The 24,690-nt window shown below is 43.3% G+C and overlaps 1 protein-coding gene across 2 annotated transcripts in view; it reads left to right on the plus strand.

Moving 5' to 3' along the window:
• Positions 1–12,985: 12,985 nt before the first annotated feature.
• The window catches only part of Sv2c (synaptic vesicle glycoprotein 2C), a 131,184-nt gene continuing 119,479 nt past the window's right edge, over positions 12,986–24,690 (plus strand). For both annotated transcript variants that reach the window (XM_038323560.1, XM_038323561.1), the window contains exon 1: positions 12,986–13,565. In XM_038323560.1, the coding sequence (XP_038179488.1) occupies positions 12,986–13,565 (580 nt within the window). The remainder of the gene's footprint in view (positions 13,566–24,690) is intronic.

Here is a 24,690-nt window from a genome sequence, read left to right on the forward strand (position 1 = left end):
ACTTAACTTCTTAGGAAAATTGGTGATCACTTCAGAAAGGAAATGCCTAGCATGTTTGGGAGCTTCTTCAAGAGTAAAATGGCGCTGCTAAATGCAAGAATTAAGCTTTTTGCTTAATTCTGGCATTGGACAATGATACAATCTTTTTTCTCTTGTAAACCTAAGTGTTTCGTATACAGTTACCTCTGCAAGTATAATAGCTACAAAACACCATTTAGCAAACATCAGTGATTTTACAAAATCAGAGTTTACAAAATCATGATCTAAATATAACAAGTAAATGATTGTTTTCAAGTGACACATTCATTCAGCACTGTGTTGCGTGAGGAAGAACTGACCACATAAGCACCGTCTTGAAGCACTTGCACTAAACCTGAATGACACAGAAAAGATGAACATGGTTTCCATACACGGGGGACATCCAAAGTGGAGAAGCATCGTGTAATTTAAAATAATTATAATTAAATGAGAAAAAAATGAGAATTGATTCCATAAAATATACGAAGAGTACTTAAGGAGGCCTTTAAGGTAATCAGTTTTCTTATCAAGATTAATATGGCTCTGTTAAGATTGACCATTTAAAAAATTCTTTATTCTTTTTTGGAATAATATTTTCTTTTTGAAGTCAGTAAAGCATCTAAAGATCCTTTTAAACTTTACAGAAAGCAAAGTATGCAAAAGTCAGACCTGCAGAAAAGGTCGCTCACACTTAGGTTACACAACCAAGTAGGGAAATGTTAAATCTATTTGTTTTTCATACGTTTTTGCAAGTGTTTGACTCTACAGAGCACAGGAAATCCTTTTGGAGTGGGCTCTGCCCCACTTGATTGACATAGTGGGGAGTCAGCAAATGGTCATAAGATGAGAAAGCAACCTTAGGTTATTTTAAATAGGGTTTTTAAAACTCTTGCTTTTTGAAATAATGGCTATGTATGATGAAGGTAACTTACTTGACAGTTCCAGAGGTGAAATGGGACTGATGTCATCAACGTAAGAACAGAAGGTGCAGTGATAAGAATATGGGGATAGAGAGATCAGGGGATGGAGACATGGCCAGATTGGACACGGACAACAGATGCTGAAGTTGCTCTCAGGAAGTGTGTTTAGTGTCTGTGTTTATGTGAAGTTTCTGGGAACAGTGGCTCTTCACGTTCTGTTCCTCTCCGTATTTGTGCTAGATGGTTTTATGTCAACCTGACGCAGGCTGGAGTCCACTGAGAGAAGGGAGCCTTCAACTGAGAAAATGCCTCTATGAAATCGGGTTGTAAGCAAGTCTGTAAGGCATTTTCTTAATCAGTGATTGATGGGGGAGGGCCCAGCCCATGGTAGGTGGTGCCATCCCTGAGCTTCTAGTCCTATAAAAAAGCAGGCTGAGCAAGCTGTGCAGAGCAAGCTAATAAGAAGCTCACTCCATGGCCTCTTCATCAGCTCCTGCCTCCAGATTCCTGCCCTGCTAGAGTTCCTGTCCTGACTTTGATGACGAACAATGATATAGAAGCATAAACCAAATAAACCTGTCCTCCCCAACTTGCTTTTACTCAAGTGTTCCTCCATAACAATAGAAGCCCTGACTAGGACAATAGTCTTTTCTCCAGAGTGAAATATTCGTATGCTGTAAAGACTAATTCAGTTTTCCTTAGGCTGCCTTGTGAGCACTTGACCCTTAAGGGTAAGAAAGACTGTGTTTTCGGTTTCTAGCCAAAGTTTCACTTTGTGTTTTTCTATTTGACCTAGGGATCATATGGATATAAAATCTGACTTTTCTGGTGACTATTGCCTTGGGAGTCAACCTGTTCCTGTTCACTGATGTAATATTCAGTACCCTAGGTAGAAGGCCATAAACCGAGAACTTCCTTCTGTCCTATAGCCAAGCACTGAGCTTAAATACTGACAACTTAGACATTTCATTGAATTGTACAATCAAGAAAGAAATGACAAAAAAGAAAGGAAGGGAGTGAGGAAGGAAGGAAGGAAAAAAGGGAGGGGGGGAAGAAGGGAGGGAGGGAAGAAGGAGGGAAAGAGGGAGGAAGGGCTCAGAGGAGGGAGAAGAACTCCATCATTTATTTATATGATGTGAGTGAATTAGTTTAGCAGCTCTCTTCTCCCAGGACAGTAAAGACTTGACTAGAAAAATAAAAAGGAGAGCACTCTTTTCAGTGGTTCCCTTAACATCTATGTTGTTCTTCCTAGTCTGCTTGTGCATGTGTGCATGCACATGCATGCGTGCATACGTGCACACACACACACACACACACACACACACAGCAGAGTTCCTTGAAGTAAAAACCTGCCTCCAAGTCTGTTTCTCAGCACTCAGAGCTACTGTGCACCAGCTGAACCCGGGTTGAAACACAGCATCCAGTGTGGTGATGCTCTAGTAGTCTAGATTTTCTGTGCTCTGAGCATCAATAAACTCCCTGGCCCCAAAGCTGCTCCTTACCAGAGCCATGGAGTACCGGTGCAGGTGTTTAGAGAAGCTCAAACACCTCCTTTCTAGAGGCCACACGCAAGGGAAACAATGACATGGGCATTCCATGGGGACAGGGCCCAGAGGATTTTGTCTCCGTGCTCAGGTGGTGTCGAAGTAAACACAGGCAGCTGCTTTCATTGCCATCTCCAGGAACCTGGCAAAATGAAATATTTACCAAGTAAAACTTAGACAAAGCAGAAAGAGAAAGCATGTCATTTCCTCGCAGCGATGGGGGGAAACACACAGGAGCCCTAGGTAGCTGTTTCCAAATCTTATTGGCATTCTGAGGGGCGGACACTTAACTGAGGTCTGGGGAAATTCTTTGCTCTCATTAGTGTAATGGGAAGGAAGCCTGTTTGATAAAATGGCTATGCTTTTAATTGCACCAAAGTTCTACAAATATGCTCATCACATTGCCTGCTTCATGCAACAGACAAACAGATAAAAGCTCTACAAATAGGCTCATCACGTTGCCCTGGTTCCTGCAATAGGCCGGGCAGACAGACATGCTTATTAGAGTTTTCCTTTGTAGGCTAAACCTCAGGGGACATGGCCATGTTAGTCCCTGGGGAGAGTGAGTCTTAGCTCCTTGACCCCACCTATGCTCTCAGGGTGGGGTAGGGCACACCCAATCTAGCCAGTCATCACTTTTTCCATTCAAGAAGGGAAACTGCAGCATCACTGCTGTGAGAGCTGAGTTCTGACTCTAGGTTACATTCTTCCATTCTTTAATTTCAAGTAAACAAGTGTTCACCGGGCAGATGTAGCTTTAAGGCCACTGAGAGCAGCAGCGGTGCTGGAACCCACGTGTATCTCTTGACCCATAAGCAAGATCACCACTTATGTCTACAACTTAACCCATGACTGCTTGTACTTTTCCCATCTTTGGGTTAAAATAATTCCTCATGTGAGTATTTGGCTGGCTCTACAGCAGCCTTTAAACACACAGGGTAGATATGTCAATTTATAGATGGTAATCAGTTCTTTCTCTTCTGCTTCCACTGATAGGCAAACAAGAGGGAATAAATGACCCCAATTTTGTCACAGTACTTATGGAGTAGCTACCAGGCATGACCGGGTTTCTTTTTGATCACTCCGACTTTCCATACGACTGTCCTCCTCCCTCTAGCCTACATCTAAGGACATTAAATACCCAGAAGTCATTGATCTGTTATGAGATGGTTTATTCACATTAAACATGTCCACAAATGTCACAGGGCAGAGCTCACGAGACCAGAGAAGAGAGATTCTGTCTCTAATGACTGGAGGGAATCAAGTCCTAAAGGAAATTCCTGTTTTGCACCGCAGAGCTGTATTTTTCTAGATCCTGGCACTTCCTCTTAAGGCTTGAATGTGGCTCATGGTTTAAGAGCTTACCCCAGAGTACTGGGAAGTAGTGGAATATGGAAGGAATTACATCACTGGGACACTGACGTCAGAGGGTTGATGTTGATCTCCTGGAGGGAGTTTGCATTCACAATAGTGGGTTACCATAAAAAGAGCAAGTCTGGCTCCTCCCTGGACTTCAGCTTACTGTCCTACCCTGGCATCTCTTCTTTATATGGCCATTTCCTCCCTGCTTCTCTGTCATGTTGTGACATGGCTAAAGGGGCCCTTGCCAGAGGCTGAACAAATGGAGCTACATTTTTGGAGCCTCTTCAACTCCCAGCTAAACAAATTTCTTTGTTTTATTAAGTAGCTAGATCACGGTATTTTCTTATCACAATGGAAAACGAACTAATGAACTAATGCATCTCCCTACTCTATGTTCAGCTCAGACTCAAACACAAGGCTCTTTTCATAACCTTTAGAGCCCCTGATGATCTGTCCCTGGTCAATTTTCTTAATTCTCTCCCCCTGACTCTGTTTAGGTACCCACCTTCCCTGCTTTCTCCACCAAGGGCAGTCACTCTTGCATGCTGTTCTCTGTGTCTGAGCCCCTGCGTAATAGCATGACTTAAATCCTGGCTATAGTCAACTCTTAATCAGGCTTCATCTTCCAATCGCTATTCCCTGGACCACTTTTCCTAGAATACCCTCCCACACTGGGTAGCGCTGAATCATCCCATTGGGCAGCCTTTAGCTATGTGTAGTTGTTGTGACTCAAAGTGTTCCTTTCCTGTTTGGAGAACACCAGTATAAGACATCAGCATGAACTGCTCTGAGTCTTGGTTTTGATTTCTAGCACTCGCTGCTGCATGAAAGTGTGTTCCTTTGTCTCATTGTGAGGACGGAGGAGGAAAGTCTGTACAACCGGGATTTACTGTCTTATTTAGTCTCTGATTTTGAGCTTCTAAAATAATGGTTGATATATCACAGACTCTTAATAAACAGTGAATGAATGATCTTTTAATCTCTGGGGAAAGAAGCAAGAGTCATGGCGAGGGATCTGCTGCTCTTCCCCACCCCAGCACCATGTCTTCCAGGCCAGGCTTCCTGGAAGGAACTCGGCTGGTGGGTTTATCCACTGAGTTCCTATCTCATGATTCCCAAGTCCCAGTGGAAGAGGCACATTCACAGATGTCCCTTTTCAAGTCTGGCAGTTGCTCAACGCTGGGGAACCGTCTGCCAGAATGTCATTGGTCAATGGAAGTGAGTGACTGCCTCTCTGCTATTAAAGAGTAGGAATTGCATGTGTTGGGTTTTTTTTTCTTTAAGCTGAGTGTTCTTCATAATGGGGATTATTTGGATTCTCCTGGGGCATCTGGTCTGCCAAAGGGTTATAGGATGACTGGTGGTGACTTGGGGGCAGAATCTAGGGGTACTAAACTCTTTCCAGGATCAACAGAAGACACCCTGGGTCTGCTTACCTTTTCCTCCTGCAGAGCAGAGTTTAAGAACATGGTGTCAGTGTAGGGCCCAAGTAGCTAGTAACTCATCAAATCCTGTCTGTTCTCAGATTCCCCTTCCTGAATTGTCTTCCAGTAGGTCTGACTCAGTTACCTCATCTGCTCCACAATGGGTGCTCCCCAAGATGCTGACATTCTGCAGGGGTCAGCTTCCAGACCCACTGATACCCTGACAGGAACAGCTTGTGGCCAGATTATACATCATGGTTCTGAGAAACCAATAAGCAAATGCACAGTCAATATAAATATGTTTTAAATACACATATGCATGTATGTATTTGTGTATGTATGTATGTATGTACCTTGTTCATTAAATAATTGTCACAATAAGGAATTATATCAACTTCACTGCATAGCATTAAGGAAGGCTTGGATAACATATTTATCCTTTATTGGGTGAGATGTCTATTATTAGACTTTGTAAATTCTGGAATTAATCTATAAATTTAGTACAGTATTAATGGAAATTTCCTTGAAAAACAATGGCCAAGCAATTCTAAAGTTTCGCTGGAAAAGAAAGACGATTAAAATAATAAAAAATATACCTGAAAAGGCTGCGTCATGAAGGGAACATGCGTTGCTATAAAATATAGCAAGGAGATAAAAACTCAAACTATTAAAGCTAAGAATAGACGAGCAGGACAGAAGTCTTAAGAGGCACTGATACATGTAAGAACCTCGTGTCTTATCTGAGAGATATTTTAATACTGTTTCTGAAATATTTGGTAACTAGTCGTACCTCATATAATATACAAAACAAGTTACAGAACTAAATGTTGATACAATTAAACTAAACTAATTCTCCTATAGATGCATACTTTAGAAGTTCAACAGGGCCTTAATAGATTTGCCTACTGGGCGGGAAATATGAACAAGGAACCTAAAGTAGATTAACAAAATCATTTAATAGCTTAGCTAGTCAAGGCAAAAACATTCACCTTAGATAAGACCATCTTAGAAAAATACTCATAGTGCACCAAAAGTTTCTGTTTCTCATAATATTCAACAAGCAAAAGACTGTTAGTGTCTTGTGTCTGCTTTCCAAATGGCTACAAACTGAATGAGTTGAAATTTCTCTTCTCTCTGTTATAGAGGCCAGAAGCCCAACATGGCGGTGTTAGCTGAGCCATGGTTTCTCCAACAGTGACCCCTTCGTCGTCCTCTGGGGTGGGTGGGTCTAGGACCCCTCAGCTTCTGGCTGTTGCTGGAATCACTACTGCTCCCCTTCCATGTCTTTTCTGTCCTCTTATACAAGGACAGTTGTCCGTGGATCTATAGTATTACCTCATAGTCCAGGAGGGCTTCATCTCAATATGTTAACCCAATCACCTACTTTTCCAGCTGTGATACCCTTCATAGATTCTGGTGGCTAGAGCACCGACATGCCTTTCTGGAGGTGACCACCAAACCTGCTGTCAGCCCAAAATGAGAATGGCACAGGATGAAGATTTTCATGAGAAATGTTCGGTTTTACCAGCAGTCAGATGCAACTTAAAATGATTTTAAAAAACCATGTTTTTCATTCACCTCAATGCCAATTTCTGTATAAGGGAGGACACAGGAAAATAGAGCACCTTTTTAGTCTTCCTGGATTCAGTGGTTTTTAAATTGCCAAAATTAGGTTTTCCTTTTGACCTCAGGAATTCTCAGTACACACTGCTAAGACTGAACTAATAAAAACAACCTAATTGCCCAATGGCAGGAGACAGGTCAGGTGAATTATAGCCCAATGCAAATTAAAGTGGTAGAATAATATTTAAAAGCTAGAGAAAATTTCAATATCAAAGAAGGTTATGGAAATATCCACCTCTGGACCAAGTTGATGGACTGAATGCATTTCCAGTCCCCTCTCCCCTACCTTATAGCCTAGTCCATGCCCTGGTTAATATTTCAAAACACCATTTAAATAATAAATGGCTGATCCCAAAATGTCAAATAAATCCTCAGGGGATGGAAAAGAAGAAGAGAAGACAAAGATAGCATGGGGACTGAGGCTGTGTCACAAGTTATGACTCGTGTGTGGTTAGCAGGCAAGCTAGGAGCTGGAAACACACTGTCCACCCCTACCTGGGAGAAAGGACAGCCTACAGCTGTCTGCCATAGACAGTGGTTAGAAAATGTCACCCAGGCAAGATGGAATGCACAAAAATCCAGCGTCTGTGCACAGCTGGAAATCCAGCACTACTGAGAGCAAATGACACGCAAACTAGTTCAGCTGTCTGTCACCCTTTGGGGCTATAGCACAGGCAATCACAAAGTCCTCTAAGAAAAACAGAAAACATATAGGAAGGCTCACAGGGCCATGTCTTGACCTAAAAGGAATCTGTAAGAGTGAATCTGTGGTTGTTTTTGTTATTTTCAGACTTACTTGCACTCCAAAGCTTACTAATGATAAACAAGATTTCGTCTGTGTGATTATATCTACTGATCAAATACTAGAAACTAAACTTGAGAATGACGTCACTGCTCTGATGATTCTTGTGCTCTCAAGGCCACATCCCATTAGCAATCAGGGCAGCGACGTTACTACTTACCAGGCAGCCCCTGCAGAAGGTCACTATCCATTCATGACTTTTGAGAATGAAGCCAAACAACAGCTGTCTGCTGTTACGGAACCTCACAGTGTCCTTAAATAATCTTGGGGGATTCTCTGGGGATCCCCAGGTCTGAGAACTACTACTCTTGAAGGTGTGCTGACAGCCAAAACTCACTCCACTTTGGGATGAAGTCTTGTGTGGCTTGAGATAGCCACTGAGCAAACAAGTAGGGAATTTCACAGTGAAAGAGTCATAGGTGTTAGAGGGATCTGAACAAGATTTCAAACACGTGTGCTCAGTGTGATCTGACCAGCTCCGTGCTCCTGCCTCCGCACAATCGAAATGCTGGAAGCAGAACTTCTGATTGTTAAGAGTCTGGATTGTAGAAATATACCTCTTGTCTCTATCTCTCTGTCTCTGTCTCTCTTTCTCACTCTCGTGTGTGTGTGTGTGTGTGTGTGTGTGTGTGTGTGTGATTCTGATTTCCAAATTATTTTCCCAGGATATCTGCTATGAGGTAATATCTTCTTTAAAAAGGACTTGAAATGGGGGTGGATTTAAGAAGAGTTTTTTTGGGGGGGGGGGGGCAGAATAAAAAGTAAATATGTTCAAAACACAAAATATAAAATTTTCAAAAATTTAATAAGATATATTTAAAATTCTTTTCTCCAGTATTTTTATTGTGATAATGTCAGCATAGCATAAAGTTTTCCATTTAATCATCTGTAGCTGCACACTCATACTCTTCCACAATGGTCGTCACGGTCCTTCTTCATAACCCTTTATTTTGTAAAAACTGAAACCTTTTGTGCTTTCAATACCAGCTCTCTATTCCTCCATTCTCCTACCTTGGGGAGCTGAGTCCTTTCATAGTAAGTCTCTCTGCACAATCCCTTTATGCCAGGCAATTGCAGAAAGTCTAGATGATGCCCAGGCTACTGGGTGGTGCTGTCTTTTACCAAAGATTCATTTCCACCACATGCTCACAGTTTCGCTAAAAGGTAGTTGATATGGTACTTCACAGGGTGAGCTCTGGAGTGGGCCTGCTCAATTTGATATTTTTCTCTCTTGAGACAAAGGCATGCTGTGTAACCTGTTCTGGCCTGACACTCACTGTGGAGAGAATAGATTGCAGCTATTATGGGTACCAGTATGCATTGAGAGTACAGTGTTTTTAAATCTACGGGGAGGCACATATGAGAAGGATGCACTGTCGAGCATCTGGAAGACATGTGCAAGTTTTAGAGAGGAGGAGCATCCCAGGAACTGGTTATTGGTAGTGATGATGAGGGAAATGCTGAAGGTGGGGGCTTTGTGTATAAACAGAAACGTGTATGTGTGTACGTGGGAGTGTATGTGAGTGTGTGTATGTGAGTGTGTGTATGGGTGTGTAAGTATTTGTGTGTGTTCACACGTGTGGGCTGTGGGAGCTTGTGTGGAACAGTTTTAAAACACTATGTGACTAGATATATGCTATTTTGTGAACCACCAAAAGCAAAAACACACACTCAGCATACACACGCCACACTTGTCAGAATAACTCTCATCCATATGTAGAGGTTACCCTGTCTCTATTTGTGCAAAATGTGTGTATCATTGAATATATCAGATGCCATTTGATATAAAGTTATTTGTTTTAAATATCACCCTTAAAGATACAGTATCAAGGGGCTGGAAAGATGGTTCAGTGGTTAAGAGCATTGCCTGCTCTTCCAAAGGTCCTGAGTTCAATTTCCAGCAACCACATGGTGGCACCATCTCTAATGAGGTCTGGTGCCCTCTTCTGACCTGCACACATACACACAGACAGAATATTGTATACATAATAAATAAATAAATAAATAAATAAATAAATAAATAAATAAAAGATACAGTATCAATCAGCTGTGGGTTCTATGGCTCAACATGATGATCAGGGCATTTACATCAAAAAGATGACTGGGACTCTTCCTCAGTGTCAGAGTGTTTGCAGAGATCCCCAGTACCGCCAATAGAAGAAAGATGATGGTGTGCTCATTGTGCTCCCCCCACACTCTTGACGCTAACCCCACTGTGCTCCAGCTTCCCTCTGTGCCTCTGTTTCCGCCAGCCAGCGCCTGCTGCTGCCTTCCAGAGGACTGCATCCGAGGAGCTGGATCTGCTTACCCTCACTGTGCAGAGCTGTGAGCACCCACATTTCAGGGTCACCCTAGGTGCCCTTAGCTGACAGGTGACAGGTGTGGAGGTCTGGAAGGGGAGAACCTTGAGCTTGAGTGGGGAACGGCCTCAGGCATTACTTCTGTCTGAGTAAGACAGGGTGTCATCATGCGTCTTTTGGAGATGGTGGGAGTCTAGAGGCTTTGCCGAATCTCCCGCCCTCTTCATCTCTACTCCTTATCTAACATCACCATTTTGTCTTTAGAAAGACAGCCACTGTATTGTGATCGTTTCCGTGGACAAATCAGACTGCACTTGGGAGCTGCTATCCATTGAAAACTATCCTTGATGAAAAGATGTCATTAACAACTCAAACCCCTTTCCTTTTAGAGCCCACAGTATAGTTTGGAGAAGAGGTGGTGAAGCCATGTTAGTACAGGGAGGAACAGAATAGAAACCAGGTCGAGCACTTATCCCCGATGGGAGCACCAGATGAGCCTTGGGCTCAGACCCAGCTGAGAGTGAGCCCCAGCTGCTCTGACAAGCCCTGTGATCCTGGACTTGTTCATCCCTTTCTGCTTTAGTATTTGCATCTGAAAGATGGAGGCCATAATGTTTATGAAAGAGTTTGTAAAAATATATAAGGATGAATATAAAATGCTAATATATATCTGGTATAGTATGCACTAAACCAAACTGAATTTGTTTTGGTTTTCTTTTTTCTTTTTCTTTTCCTTTGTATATTTGGTGGTGTGTGTGTGTGTGTGTGTGTGTGTGTGTGTGTGTGTGTGTGTGCGTGTGTTCACAGGCATATGTGTACCTGCTCATGTGGGAGCTTGAAGTTCATGTTGGGAGTCTTTTTTGATGAACCGTCCACGTTCTTCTTTGAAGCAGGGTCTCTTAATCAAATCCAGAGCTGACCAGTATGACTCATTTGTCTAGCCAGCATTATCTAGGGTTCTCTGTCCTCCACCTTTGGAGACTGGAGTACCAGGCATGCCGCCACCCAGCATTTCCATGGGCTCTAGGGATCTCGAGGAAGTCCTTCGCTCATGCAGAAAATGCATTGACTGCTGAGCCATCTCCCTAGTCCATTGGTTTTTCAATGAATTTTAATTTTCATTTGAAGCAGGCAGAGCCTGGTGCACAATATGTTTTATACTCCATAATCCATTTAGAAATAAAGTATCACTCTCTGCAAACGTGAATGATGTTTTAAGATGGTTGTGAGCCTTGCTTTCGGCCACACCTGGTGAGTAAACGTCACTCCGAGAACTACTGCTTGCAACCCAAGTGTGGTTTCTGTATTTGTTAGCATGACATCACTGCAAGTATCGAAGAGGATTTTGAAGGAAGGGTTTCTTTTAGGGGCACTCCAGATGTTGTACTCTGTGATCAGCTGACCCTGTTGTCTGTGAGTCCGTGATCAGGCAGAAAGCAGCATGGCACCAGTGTGTGGTAGAGCAGAGCTGCTCACCTCATGGGGGCTGGAAAGCAGAGGGCAAGAAGGAAAGGAGGACCCTGGCACAAGGCTGCCCCTAAGGCAGCAGTGACCTACGTCTTCCAGATAGGACCTGCTTGGGAAAGAAGCATCACTTCTAACATGCCATCAAATTATGCATCCATGATCGAATGTCTGCATTCGAGGACAGCAGAGATAAAACTGGAGGACTTACAGATGGAGCTGTGAAGTCCCATCGTCCCGGGCTTTCCTATTCCTGTTGGGCTGGGATGAGCCCTGAAAGGGAAGACCTCCACAAACGAAATGCGTGTTCTAATTCTGTGATCCCACGTAAACTCACTTGATTAGCTGTCAGCTTCCTATAGACACAGCTGCCGTGGGAAGGGAGATGCTTGTGCCCATGTGGAGTGCCTTTGGGAGACTTGTGGACAGCAAGTGTGGGGTCAGGGCGTGCTGAGAACTGACCAATGAGCTGTTCAGGGCACAGAACAGGGGTTCTTCTAGTCCCCGTTTAGCTGTGCCTTCACTGTCTTGTGAGTCCATACATGTCTGTGTGTCTTGTGAATCAAGACAAAGCCTTGCAGCTTTTTTAAAAAAATATTTTTTTTAATTCTTGAATTTCTTACAGCGAGTTTTGATCATAATCATTCCCTTCTCAGACTCACCCCTACCTCCCCACCCACCCAACTTTGTGCCCCCCTTAAAAAAAACTTACCCAATCTGAGTCCAGCGTGTGCTGGCCAAATACTCAGGTGTAGGGCCTGTCTTGGAGCATGACTGTCTTGTTGGAGGTCATAATCTTGACTGAAACTGACCCTGCTCCTCCCGATATCTATTAATCACTAGTAGCTCCTCAGCTAGAAATAGGACATCCTGCCCACCACCTCTCCCTCGTCCCTGTCTCCATGCTGAGACGTTTATCTAGCTCCAGCTTGCCCAGGTTTCCGGGTTTTATGCATGTTGTCACAACCAATGTGACTTCATTTGTGTAGCTGTCCTGCTCTCTCCGGGATAAAATTTTCTTAGCGTCCTTCACACCTCTGGCTCTTAAAGCTTCCTACACTCTCCTCTCTGACGATCTTTGAGTCTTGGGGGGGGGCTTTTGAGATGTGTTGTTTGTGTTTTAAAAGGTGAAAGGGAATTAGCTTCATTCCCAGTAGATTACCTGCAAGACATTACCCTACGAGCAAAGTTCTTTAAAACAAAAACTACAGTAGCAACCTTGGCTAGCTACTCCAGGTGTGGTTTGCACTTGAGCAAAGAAGCAGCATAGTGTGCTCACGTGTGTGTGCAAGCAAAGCAAGAAAAGTGCATTCTGTGCCTTTCTGTGTCTGTCTACTGCATTGTGGAGTAGTGCAAAGGGTCAAGAGCTGAGTGATGGAAAAATGAAAGGAAAGGAATAATGGGCATCTCTCCTGGTTCTTCCCGTACAGATCTGCTTGGAACCACGGGTGAATGATGCCGTTAGAGCTGAGCTGCTGAACACTCGTGGACACTCCCCTGCTTCACGTGGGCCGTCAGCTGAGACAACATGGAAGACTCCTACAAGGATAGGACCTCACTGATGAAGGGTGCCAAGGACATTGCCAAAGAGGTGAAGAAGCAAACAGTGAAGAAGGTGAGCCAGGCAGTGGACCGGGCCCAGGATGAATACACCCAGCGGTCCTACAGCCGGTTCCAGGATGAAGAGGAGGACGATGACTACTACCCGCCCGGAGAAACCTACAGCGGGGAGGCCAACGATGACGAGGGCTCCAGCGAGGCCACGGAGGGTCATGATGAGGAGGATGAGATCTACGAAGGGGAGTACCAGGGCATCCCCAGCGTGAACCAGGGGAAGGACAGCATCGTGTCCGTGGGACAGCCCAAAAGAGATGAGTACAAGGACCGCCGAGAGCTGGAGTCGGAGCGGAGGGCTGACGAGGAAGAGCTGGCCCAGCAGTATGAGCTCATCATCCAGGAGTGTGGCCATGGTCGTTTCCAGTGGGCGCTCTTCTTTGTCTTGGGCATGGCTCTCATGGCGGATGGTGTGGAGGTGTTTGTGGTGGGCTTCGTGCTACCCAGCGCAGAGACAGACCTCTGCATACCGAATTCGGGATCCGGATGGCTAGGTGAGTGCCTTACGTCAGTGAGACAGCTCGGAAACCGCTTTTATTTATGGAGCCCAGAGTAAATAACACTCATCTAGAGCATTGCATTTTTAATGAGACATCTTATAAGTACAAAAAATTTTAAAAATTGTGTCATGAGCACCTGTACAGAATCTTACCTGGGTTCTGTAGCTAACTTTTCTGACGATTTCTTCATGTTTTATACATTCATCAATACAACCTATTTGTGAGCATTTTAAAGCAAGTTAGAGAAATGTATTTCAAGCTACTCTAGGAAAAGTCATGTGCCATTTAATGAGAAGGGTATCACTAATTGATATGTAAATATTATAAAGTCTACACATGCACATAGCTCTGACATGATTAGCAATATCATCTTGTAGGTCACCGTTGTGGATACAGCCTTTCATTTACCAACACATTAGTGTATGTCACATGGTACATGGCAGTAGAGACCTGCATTGGTGTCTCCTTTACTGATGTCTAAGGTAAGGCTGGGGGTGTAGTTCAGCAGTAGAGCACTTGCCAAGCCCGTGAAGAACTCTGGTTTCCATCCCCAGTATCTTTATAGGAAACTCACTTGATAATTTTCTAAATAGAGGTTGATTTTAATGAAACTCATGAGTGTTGATTTCAGATATTACATCTAAAACCGTCACTTAGTGTCAGAACACTGATACTTTTTTCCCTATGATCTATGAGAATGTTGGCTTGTTTTTTTTCTAATTTGTTTTCTACATAGAATTTTCTGTAGGTTATTTTAAATTTGTTTTCAGGGTCTGCATCTTCATTTCTAAACTAGACAAACTTCATTCTCTAATATGATTTTAAAATTGACTTCAAGTGCTATTAATAATTCAATTTTACATGTTGTGATATGACTTCTGTAAGGTATCTAGACAACAGATTTGGTTTTTATATTCAGTTTACTATACACAGAAGGAGCTTTTGTAGAGAGGTAGTTCATTCTCTTGAGGTATGCTAGAGGAGCAGACAGACATACACAGTTTAAGGGCCCATGTCAGCTACCTGATACACTAAGTCAGAAGAATTTTTCAAATTCCTCTTAGAAATTCTGCCTCAGCACTGGAGAGAGGGCTCAGTTGTTAAGATCATTGGCTGCTCTTTCCAGAGAGCCTGAGTTCAATTCCCAGTAGCCACATGGAGGCTCATAGCCATCTATAGTGAAATCTGGTGCCCCTTTCTGATATAAAGTCATACATGTAGACAGAGCACTCGTATCTGCACAAAATAAAGAAATCTTTAAATAAAAAAAGAACAAGAAATTCTGTCTCAAAGAACATGTTTGAATGGATGAAAATCTTACACAATTCAGAATCTATACACAATCAGAATACTGCTGTCTGTATTTCCAGGAGACTTCTATAAACTAAGCTTGAGAAACTGAGAACATAGTTGTTTATTAGATAATGTCATAATCATTGATGCAAAGAAATTGCGTGTGGCTAGATGTCATTTCCCAGCTTTCTCTCTGGCACCACAAGAGAAAATCACAAAGGAGAGGTTTGTTTAACTCCTTTAAAGAGTTTTATTCTTTAAATTAGCTCCGGTTTTAAATTAGCTCCGGTGTGTGTGTGTGTGTGTGTGTGTGTGTGTGTGTGTGTGTGTGTGTGTATTTCCTCCTATGTAAATGGAAGAACTGAGTCCATGAAAGCAGACTGTGAAGGCTCACAGGTGGGAACTGGTGAATAACTTGCCTGTCTTTGCTGATAGACTCAAGTGTGTGTTCAGCCATCAAAAGGCAAACCTCACCGTGCGTCAGAGAAGAAAGCTTAGATAGTCATCAACTTGACTTTTCTCAGCAGATCTCTTGTATCTGACACTGTGTTTTGATTTTGCTGGGTTTTCTTTTCCTTTGGTAGGCAAGTATATCAGTATGAGCCTGGCTGGTCAGGAATTTTCAAGATTTGCCAAAGGATGTATCAGTAGAATGTTTCAAGTTAGATCCTAAGAATTATATCCACATTGGTACTTAATCATTGAAGTCTTAAATTTGGAAGGAAACCCTGTTCAAGCTACAGCACCAGCTTTCATATTGGAGATTTTGCAGGAAAACCCACACCAGACTTGCCCTTCTTCCTTTATTCTTCATGCACAACATTTCATAGGGTTCCCGTATCAGTCTGTCACAGAAGCCAGCACCCGATGATGACACACATCTGCAGGTGGCATTGGTAAGTGTAGACAGCAAGGCAGAAGAAGAGGCTCCCGGATTGTTTCATCGGTCTGTGATTGCTGCCCTTTAGTGACTTGCAACTGCGCCCTCAGGACTCACAAGGGTGTGAGTCCCGAAAGGAAGCTGGTTTTTATGGTTTCATGGCTCCGTCTTCCAGACTTGTCTTTCAATTATTTTGCCATCGTCATTTCTCTCATAACTGCGGTCTAGCAGAGTCTCTTTAGACAAGCATTTAAATTGTTTTGCCATTTTCATTTCATGGGCTAATGGCTTTGTAATATAATTACCACGCTAAGTCATAGCAATGGGATCCAAACCAGAAAAGAAAGATGCGTGACCCATGCTTGGTGGCATGTTGTGGATATGGATTTGCAAAATAAGTTTTCATTTGCTACGAAGCATCATGTCACTTTTCTCAAAGAAAACCAGGTACAAAATATGACCCAGTTTATGTTTTAATTATTTATGGGGTTGATTCTCTTTTGTGTTTGCCCAAAGATCAACTTAGGGTAACTCGGGCGTACTGTGTGTACATTTGTCTGTGTGCACAGATAACATTGTTAATTGGACTGGAAGAAGGGAGTGTAAATATTTAATTATCTAATGAGTCATTTCTTGAAGGAGTAAATGTTGTCCTTTAAGGTAATTCATCCTCCCGCCCCCGTTGCTAAAGTCGATTTATTGAACATTTATGGTATGCAAAGCAGAGTGACACCATTGGGAATATAGGAGAAAAACAGAAAGGAAGACAGAGAGATGGGGAGAGGGAGAAGATTTATCTACCCTGAGCAACTAGAGTCTAGAAAGGAGAAGCAGACATGTCTGCAGATTCTCAAGACAAGGAAGCAAGTGTCAGCAGCCAAAAGGGAACCAAGGCAAACTCCTTAGGGGGCAGGATCCTGAGTAAAGTCTAAAGAGAAGATGGGCACTAGGCCAGAGGCAGTCAGCAAGCATTAACTCATTGATTCACCTGGAAGAGAGCACTTTGTCAACTAGGAAATGCAGATCGCAGCTTTTGGCAGGAAGGAAATTCCCATTTTATGCGATCTCACTTTGCGGTCTTTAGGGAAGGTTGAAATGTCCTTGGGTTATTTCTCTATCTGTCATGGATGAAGTACCAAAGAGTTAGGAGCCATTGTGTTTAAGGTGACAGTGCCAGCGGCCTTCACCAGGGTGACAGTGGTTTCCTGAAAATAATGCTTAAAGACAGAGCCTTGGAGTCTGGAAATGAATTTGTTGGCTGCTGCAAATGGCTTTGTACAAACACAGAGAACCGGGTTACCGATTCCTTAAATCGGCATTTAGGTACGTGACCACAGATGTTAGATTTTCTGCCGTTGGTTACAGGACAGGGTCTCTCAGATGCCAGTCATCCTCCTTGTTCTCTGCTGAGGCTCAGAGCAAATGCTCCTGAAAGGTGTCCTCTAGGGCCTGGCTGGCTTCGTTCCCACCCGGAGGCTGGTGAGTGAGCACACTGTGTCCTAACGCTGTAATGAGATGTGGTCATTCCAGCTCCAGCCCAGTGCAGAACAGCACCTGCTGGCTGCCCTTCCCTCCCCTCCGCATCAGTGGGGCGGGCCTAGCGCTCGTAGACTTCCTTCTTCTTACATCCTTGTGGATCGGAGGACTCTGCATCTTTAGCTCTATGGCTCTCTTGTTTAGGGTTCCAAAATCAAGCATTCGGGAATTTAAAACATTATTGTGGCCAGGGTAGATACAAAATTGTTGGAAAACTCAAGAACATCCTTGATAACTAATATTGAATATTTAATCATTAAGCATCCTGTATGTGTTTCTTTGTCTTTTTCAAGGCAAACTGTAACTATAACCTTTAAATCTCACACGCAGTGATAATTTTGAGGACAGGAGTTTTAAAAAAAAAGCATAATTTGGAAAGAACCAGGCTCTAGGGAAACTAAAGGAGTAAACGGTGTTAAGGAAAATGGAAACACCCTCCTCCCAAAGTTCAAGAGACATCAGAGAAGAGGGAGAGGAGAGAGCTTAAGAAATGGAAGATGGATGGCCAGGTGGTGGTGGCACACTCCTTTAATCCCAGCACTTGAGGGGCAGAGGCAGGCATGCCTCTATGAGTTCAAGGCCAGCCTGGTCTACAAGAGCTAGTTCCAGGAGAGACTCCAAAGCTACAGAGAAACCATGCCTAGAAAAACCAACCAACCAACCAAACAAACAAACAAACAAATAAATAAATAAATAAGAAATGGAAGATGGGAAAGCATACCATGGGATACCACCATTCAGAGATTGCATGGCTGTTGCAAATCATGAACACGTAGCAGCTCTGGCTACCTACACAAGATCAGGCCCTTCATACTTCCGTCAAGAATAAAGGAGGTGCCCTTGAGGCCACACCTCTTCTGAAGGCAATGTTGACTGCTAAGGTTTGCTAGAGGTAGGAGAAACCAGAGGGAAGCTAATTGGGAAGAAAAGGGGGTTCATGGAGATAGAAAGGGAGAGAAAAGGAGGCAAAGCGGGCTAATAGAGCCACTAGATATTGTGTATGTGTATGAGACTGTCAGAAATTTAAGATTAAAACATATTAGGTGTGTATGGGAGAGGATTATGTTGTATGGATGGAAGATATATGTGAGTGCAGTGCCCGAAGAGTCCAGAAGAGGGCGTCAGACTTCCTGGAGCTGGAGTTAACAGATGCTTGTCAGACAGCCTCTGTGGGTGCTAGGAACTGAACTTAAGTCCTTTAGCAAAGCAGCCAGTGTTCTCAACCACTGAGCCATCTCTCCGGCCCCAAAATGTAATTTATTAAAAATGGAAGTAACAAAACCATTTAATTCAATAATTGAGCCCCACCATGAGCGAGGTGCTTGGCAAGGTACGTTGGAGAGTATTTTATGGAGCATTTTCTGATCTTTTCCGTTTGGGAATTTTTCCCCACAGTGTAACTTGAAATGAGGTGAGTTTTAGTACAGCCTTTTCCGTCTGACAGCGAGCACAGTGCTGCTGTCTCTCGGGGCACAGACTCACCAGGCTGGCCTCTGAGAGCGTATGGAAACTTATCTAGGATGGAAGATTTGAGTAGGTATTTGGAGGATAATGAAGAATGAACTGGGCAGTTGAGAAGAGTGGAATTCTGGGGAAATGTTGTAGCTGTCAAAGGGTGTGGACGCTGAGAGGCATTTGCAGGGAGCATGGTTTGGCTGAGGTCTGGTGGCAGTTTGGAGCTGACTGAAGTCAAGCTGTAGGCAGACTGTGAAAGACCTTAATGTCAAGGAAGTGGGGTTGATTTTATCCTATATCAGTGTTTCCGGGAAGTCGCTCTGGCAGCAGTATGAGAAGTGAATGAGATGGGAGACATAAAGTCAGATGGACTTGGGAAAATCCACTTTATTGAAGTATAATGGTTCACAATTGTAGGTTGAACAGTTCCGTTCCTCAGTTGCTATATCTTCATGTCAGGAGTAAAGACTACTAGATTTTACTGGGAGTATTAAATGAGAAAAATCTAAATATAACTGTTATCAAAGCCTCAGATACATCACAAATGCTGGTAAGTGTTGACCATGACAGTCATTTCTGCAAGCGTGAAGGTCACTCTGGAGGTTAATGCAACAGCTTGTGCCAAACACATGACAGCATAAAAACCTGAGCTAATTAGCTGTGTGAAAGACAGGTTGGACCTGGGAAAGAAATGCAAATATTTGAAGTAGGGAGTGGTAGGTGTGAGGCGGGAGCTGGCAGGTGGAAGTGACGGAGACTCCAGACAGAGGAGGTTAGATCGCTGTGAGGGTGTCGCTCTATGAGATCAGAGAGAAGCCAGGCCAGAGGGCAGAGGGGCGTTCTGGAAAAGCAAGCTGAAGCAGACAGATCAATGCTAAGCAGGGGTGAAGAGGACCAGTGTGGGGTGGACAACTTAGAGTTGGGGAGATGTGGGCTCTGAAATAATAGATAACAGCCAGGGGTACAGGATGGTTCCATGACTCACTGTGGTTCTCTTCAAATGAAATCCTCTTTAATTAAATAAATTAATTACACAAAAATTCTCTTTCACTCAGAGTCAGTGGACATTTCTAAAGTTTGAGCTGTACAATCCACAAAAGTTTAGGTGCCATGGAGCCTTCTTTGGAGATGGGGGTCAGGGTTAAGAGTACTGGAATGGTCCTCTCCCTCTCTGGCATTTCTCTGATTCTTTATCAGAGTAAATTCATATTCATCTCCAACGTAATTCAATTTGCGTAAATAATGATCCATAACAAACATGTAAGGTGTGTGTGTGTGTGTGTGTGTGAGAGAGAGAGAGAGAGAGAGAGAGAGAGAGAGAGAGAGAGAGAGAGAGAGAGAGAAAATGTTGGAGATTTATTGAGGCAGGGTCTTACTAAGTTTCTCAGGCTGCTCTTGGGCTCCCTATATTGCTGCAAGCTTTCCATCATCCTGCCTCAGCCTCTTGCGTACTTGAGATTACAGACTTGGGTCTCCAAGCCCAGCTTACTTTAAATATCCTATCCAGGCTTTAGGTGACTTTAGCTGCCACAATGGTGCTGAAAAAGGCTTAGTGTATCATCAGGCAGCCGTAATGGACCATTATGTGCAGATCAAGCGAAGGCATGAAATTTTGTTCCTTTTATTTTGGGGAACCATGGTGTTTCCCAGAGGTTGGTACTTTAGTGAGTTAGGGAAACCTATCACCTTCAGGAGGAGTTAGGAACATGGAAGGTTCTCTTTGGTTCCATGGTCTGTGCTGAATACCAGCTTAGAATGTGTATAGAGCACGTATTCTCAATCCCAATTTCCCTTCAGTTTCCTAAAATTTCACTTAAAAACCTCTTGATTGGGTTAACCTTTGGAAGAACTCAAGACTCTCGTTCTTGGTGAAGCTATACCACCTGGGAATCTCAAGCTGTAAACTATGAATTGATCTTTTGTTTGTGAACCACCACATTGCAATTACATATTACATTTCATCATTTTTCTGTATTCTATTTTGTATATTCATAGGCATTATATCATAGCAAAAGTTGTAAATGAGAAAGTCGGTTGCCTTGTAGAATTAACCTGTTAGGTCAGCCCCTGGCACAAAGCCATCTAAGAGAGGGAATGCAAGACTAGGTTCCTGTGTGCTGCTCCCTACAGAAGCCTCCTTGCCCTGAACAATATTTATTTATATGAGGATCTCAACAAATATTCGTTGAGTGCATGAGTGGCCATCTCTGAGAGCTCTATCACTTTACGACCTCTTTGGAGGCTTGATGTATTTAAGATAAGATTCTGTTTTCTATAAGTGGAACTCATCAGTAGAGACAACTTTCTAAAGACATAGTCCCAAAAGTAAATGCTGGCCGTTCTCTTCCAAAGCCGACTTCAGTAGAGGCGGCCTGATGTAAGAGTTCATCATATCTGATATCAGGGCAACTGTACCTCTAAGGAGGATAACACACAGAAGGCACTCTTTTTTTTTTTTTTTTTGGTTTTTCGAGACAGGGTTTCCCTGTAGTTTCTAGAGCCTGTCCTGGAGCTAGCTCTTGTAGACCAGGCTGGCCTCGAACTCAGAGATCCGCCTGCCTCTGCCTCCCAAGTGCTGGGATTAAAGGCGTGCGCCACCACCGCCCGGCCCAGAAGGCACTCTTACACACGACTCTGAGCCCCTTGGCTAGCTTCTCTCATGCTAAGTCTGGGCCCCAGGCCAACCTGAGGGTATCCAGAACTTAGAATTTGCCCACCAGAAATGTGTTCGTCATCCTCGATGCTGTCTTCTCAGCCATTCCGTTTTCCGTTTTAGCTCAACACTTAGCATTCTGAATTTTTTTCCCTCTTCCTTGGTGAGGTTAGATATTTGAACCTTCTTCCTTACCATTGAACTTTCTTCCTTACCATGTTGATATGTGTGTTTGTTTTCTCAGCATGGTTGGATTTGGGGGAGACTACATTCAGAAAGTAGGTCACATCCTGGGTCACAGTTTACAGGGTCCCCTGCATTTCTTGGAAAAATATCCTACTTTAACTACATATAAATTTTTTAAAACATCTACAATATTAGTAAGAGTTGATTAATTTATTGGCAAAAAATAAAGCTTGACCAAGAATACCAGATGAACAAAGAGTAAATATTTATACCTATGAATGGAATTTTACCTGACATCTTAATTTGATCTTTAGTTGCTCTTAAAAGTGTTTAAATTCTAAATATTTTTAGATTAAGTAAATACTTTTGCGAATTTAGTGTTTATTTTATTTTTTTTTTATTTTTTTTTATTTTTTTTTTAGTGTTTATTTTTAAAATAGAAATGGGGTGCGTTTTTTTTTTTCATTTTGCTTGACACTCCACTCTTGACTATATCAATTCGATATGCATTCCTGTGTCTTCTGCTGATGGCTAGAATACTCATCCAATAAAAACATGCTGAGCATCTAGTATTCAGCAAGACTGATCAGACTCAGAAGGGGCAGTCGGAAATAAGGCAGGAAGTGCGCAGGAGAGTACTTATGCACAACTTTCAAACACTCTAGTTTCAACAGTTTGTGCTTGGATGGCGGAATTTCTCTTTCTCCCTTGCTCCCTTGCTTGCCACATACAGGAAGAATGGTTTACCCGAAGGCATCTGACCTGAACCCCTACCTTAACTTCTTGGCATCCCTGCATATGTTCCCACATTCCACTAGGTACTAACAGATAGCACATTGGGGTTTTAACTGCCTTATTGGTTATTGCTGTGTCTGATATTCTGAAAACAACCAGCTCTGAGTTTCTGACATTTCCTTCCATCTTTTCATCCCTGATTTCTGCTATTAGATCATGAGCAGAGCTCAGTGACTGCACGTTGCACTTTGAGCCATTGTTAGCACAGTCCACTGTTGTTGTGTAGACTAGGTGTCTCAGCCAATAAGAAAGAATGGTGCAGATTTCTCTCTTCCAAGTTTATCCCAAAGTTTTTATTATTTGGCATCTTGGGTAATGCTCTGAAATCTAAGATTGTTGATGTGCTCCCTAAAACTGTTCACTACGTTTGGGGAGCCACAGCTGTGTCCTCTAGGTGACGGTCTCTTTGTCCTTCAGTGTCTTTGATGGAACTGTGAATGCGCCCTCTGGCTCTGTTTGGCCTCCTGAATGTCACCTCAATTGTAATTGAATTTTAAAATTATCAGCTCATGAAATACACCTGTACACCTATACTAGCAAGGTCTTATTTGAATTTATTATTGCCAAACAAGAAGATAAGATGTAATAATCTATCGCCATTATAGTCCTGGGGCTCATGTCCTCCAGTCCTTTTGCATTCTCCTGAGGAGAAATGTTTTTGACATAAGAGAAAACTTGGACCAAAGTAGCTTGCAAAGCATCTATCCATCCAGAAGGTCTAAGTATCCAGCAAAACATCCATCCATCCAGAAGGCCTGATTCATTGTCATAGGACAGGAAGAAGACAGAAGCTTCACGTCAAATCTTAGACATCTGGTGATGTACAGTTGATGCAAAGGTTCTATAATAGAGAGTGGTAGTGGTCGTGCATCACTAAGAATGTCCACCATCCCACAGTAGGTCCACTGGGATTCCTCCATCTCACAGTAGGTCCACTGGAATTCCTCCATCCAACAGTAGGTTCACTGAGATACCCTCCATCCCATCCCACAGAAGGTCCACTGAGATGTCCTTCATCTCACAGTAGGTTCACTGAGATGTCCTTCATCTCACAGTAGGTCCCTTGAGATGTCCTCCATCCCACAGTAGGTCCACTGAGATGTCCTCCATCTCACAGTAGGTCCACTGAGATGTCCTCCATCTGACAGTAGGTCCACTGAGATGGCCTTCATCCCTCAGTAGGTCCACTGAGATGTCCTCCATCTCACAGTAGGTCCACTGGGATTCCTCCATCACACAGTAGGTCCACTGAGATGTCCTTCATCCCACAGTAGGTCCACTGAGATGTCCTCCATCACACAGTAGGTCCACTGAGATGTCCTCCATCTCACAGTAGGTCCACTGGGATTCCTCCATCACACAGTAGGTCCACTGAGATGTCCTTTATCCCACAGTAGGTCCACTAAGATGCCCTTCATCCCACAGTAGGTCCAATGAGATGTCCTCCATCTCACAGTAGGTCCACTGGGATTCCTCCATCACACAGTAGGTCCACTGAGATGTGCTTCATCCCACAGTAGGTCCACTGAGATGTCCTCCATCCCACAGTAGGTCCACTGGGATTCCTCTATCTCACAGTAGGTCCACTGGAATTCCTCCATCCAACAGTAGGTACACTGAGATACCCTCCATCCCATCTCACAGTAGGTCCACTGAGATGTCCTCCATCTCACAGTAGGTCCACTGAGATGTCCTTCATCCCACAGTAGGTCAACTGAAATGTCATCCATTCCATAGTAGGTCCTCTGGGATGTCTTCTATTCCACTGTGCAACACTTGCAATATACACATTCTCATGGTAGGCCCGCCTTCAAGTAGGTATGCTGGGCACAGTCTCTGCTAACTGAGGTTTTTTTTTTTCTAATAAATTAAGCTCACCTCTGTCAGAGCCAGTGCTCTTTGTACTAGAACAAAAGTTTTTTATGGAAACCAGTGGTGATTTATGTAATTTCGAAATTCCTCAAAAAAGACCAAAGCAAAAAAAAAAAAAAAAAGAACAGAGTCATAAACCAACAGAAAGCTTTTAGGGTGCAGTATAACTTAGTGCGAGAGGTTGGATTGCCTCCCAGCGATAAATAATACAGTAGTTTTAGTTTCCAGAAATGCTAGCACAATCAAAAGAGACGCACAAATAAAGGCCATGCCCTGATTCATTCGTACAGCCACTGCGATTTGCTTTCCCTCCGTTCCTTCTCCTCTGTCACTGCTGCTCTTTGTCCCTAACTCATCCCTAGATGCTCTGTGCTGGTGTAAGGTGCTAATGACTAGGCCTGCTGACAGTGCAAACAGCTAGTGGACAGGAGCCACCTCCCCAACCAGGG

The sequence above is a fragment of the Arvicola amphibius genome, chromosome 3, assembly GCF_903992535.2.
Source record: "Arvicola amphibius chromosome 3, mArvAmp1.2, whole genome shotgun sequence".
Classification (NCBI taxonomy): domain Eukaryota; kingdom Metazoa; phylum Chordata; class Mammalia; order Rodentia; family Cricetidae; genus Arvicola; species Arvicola amphibius.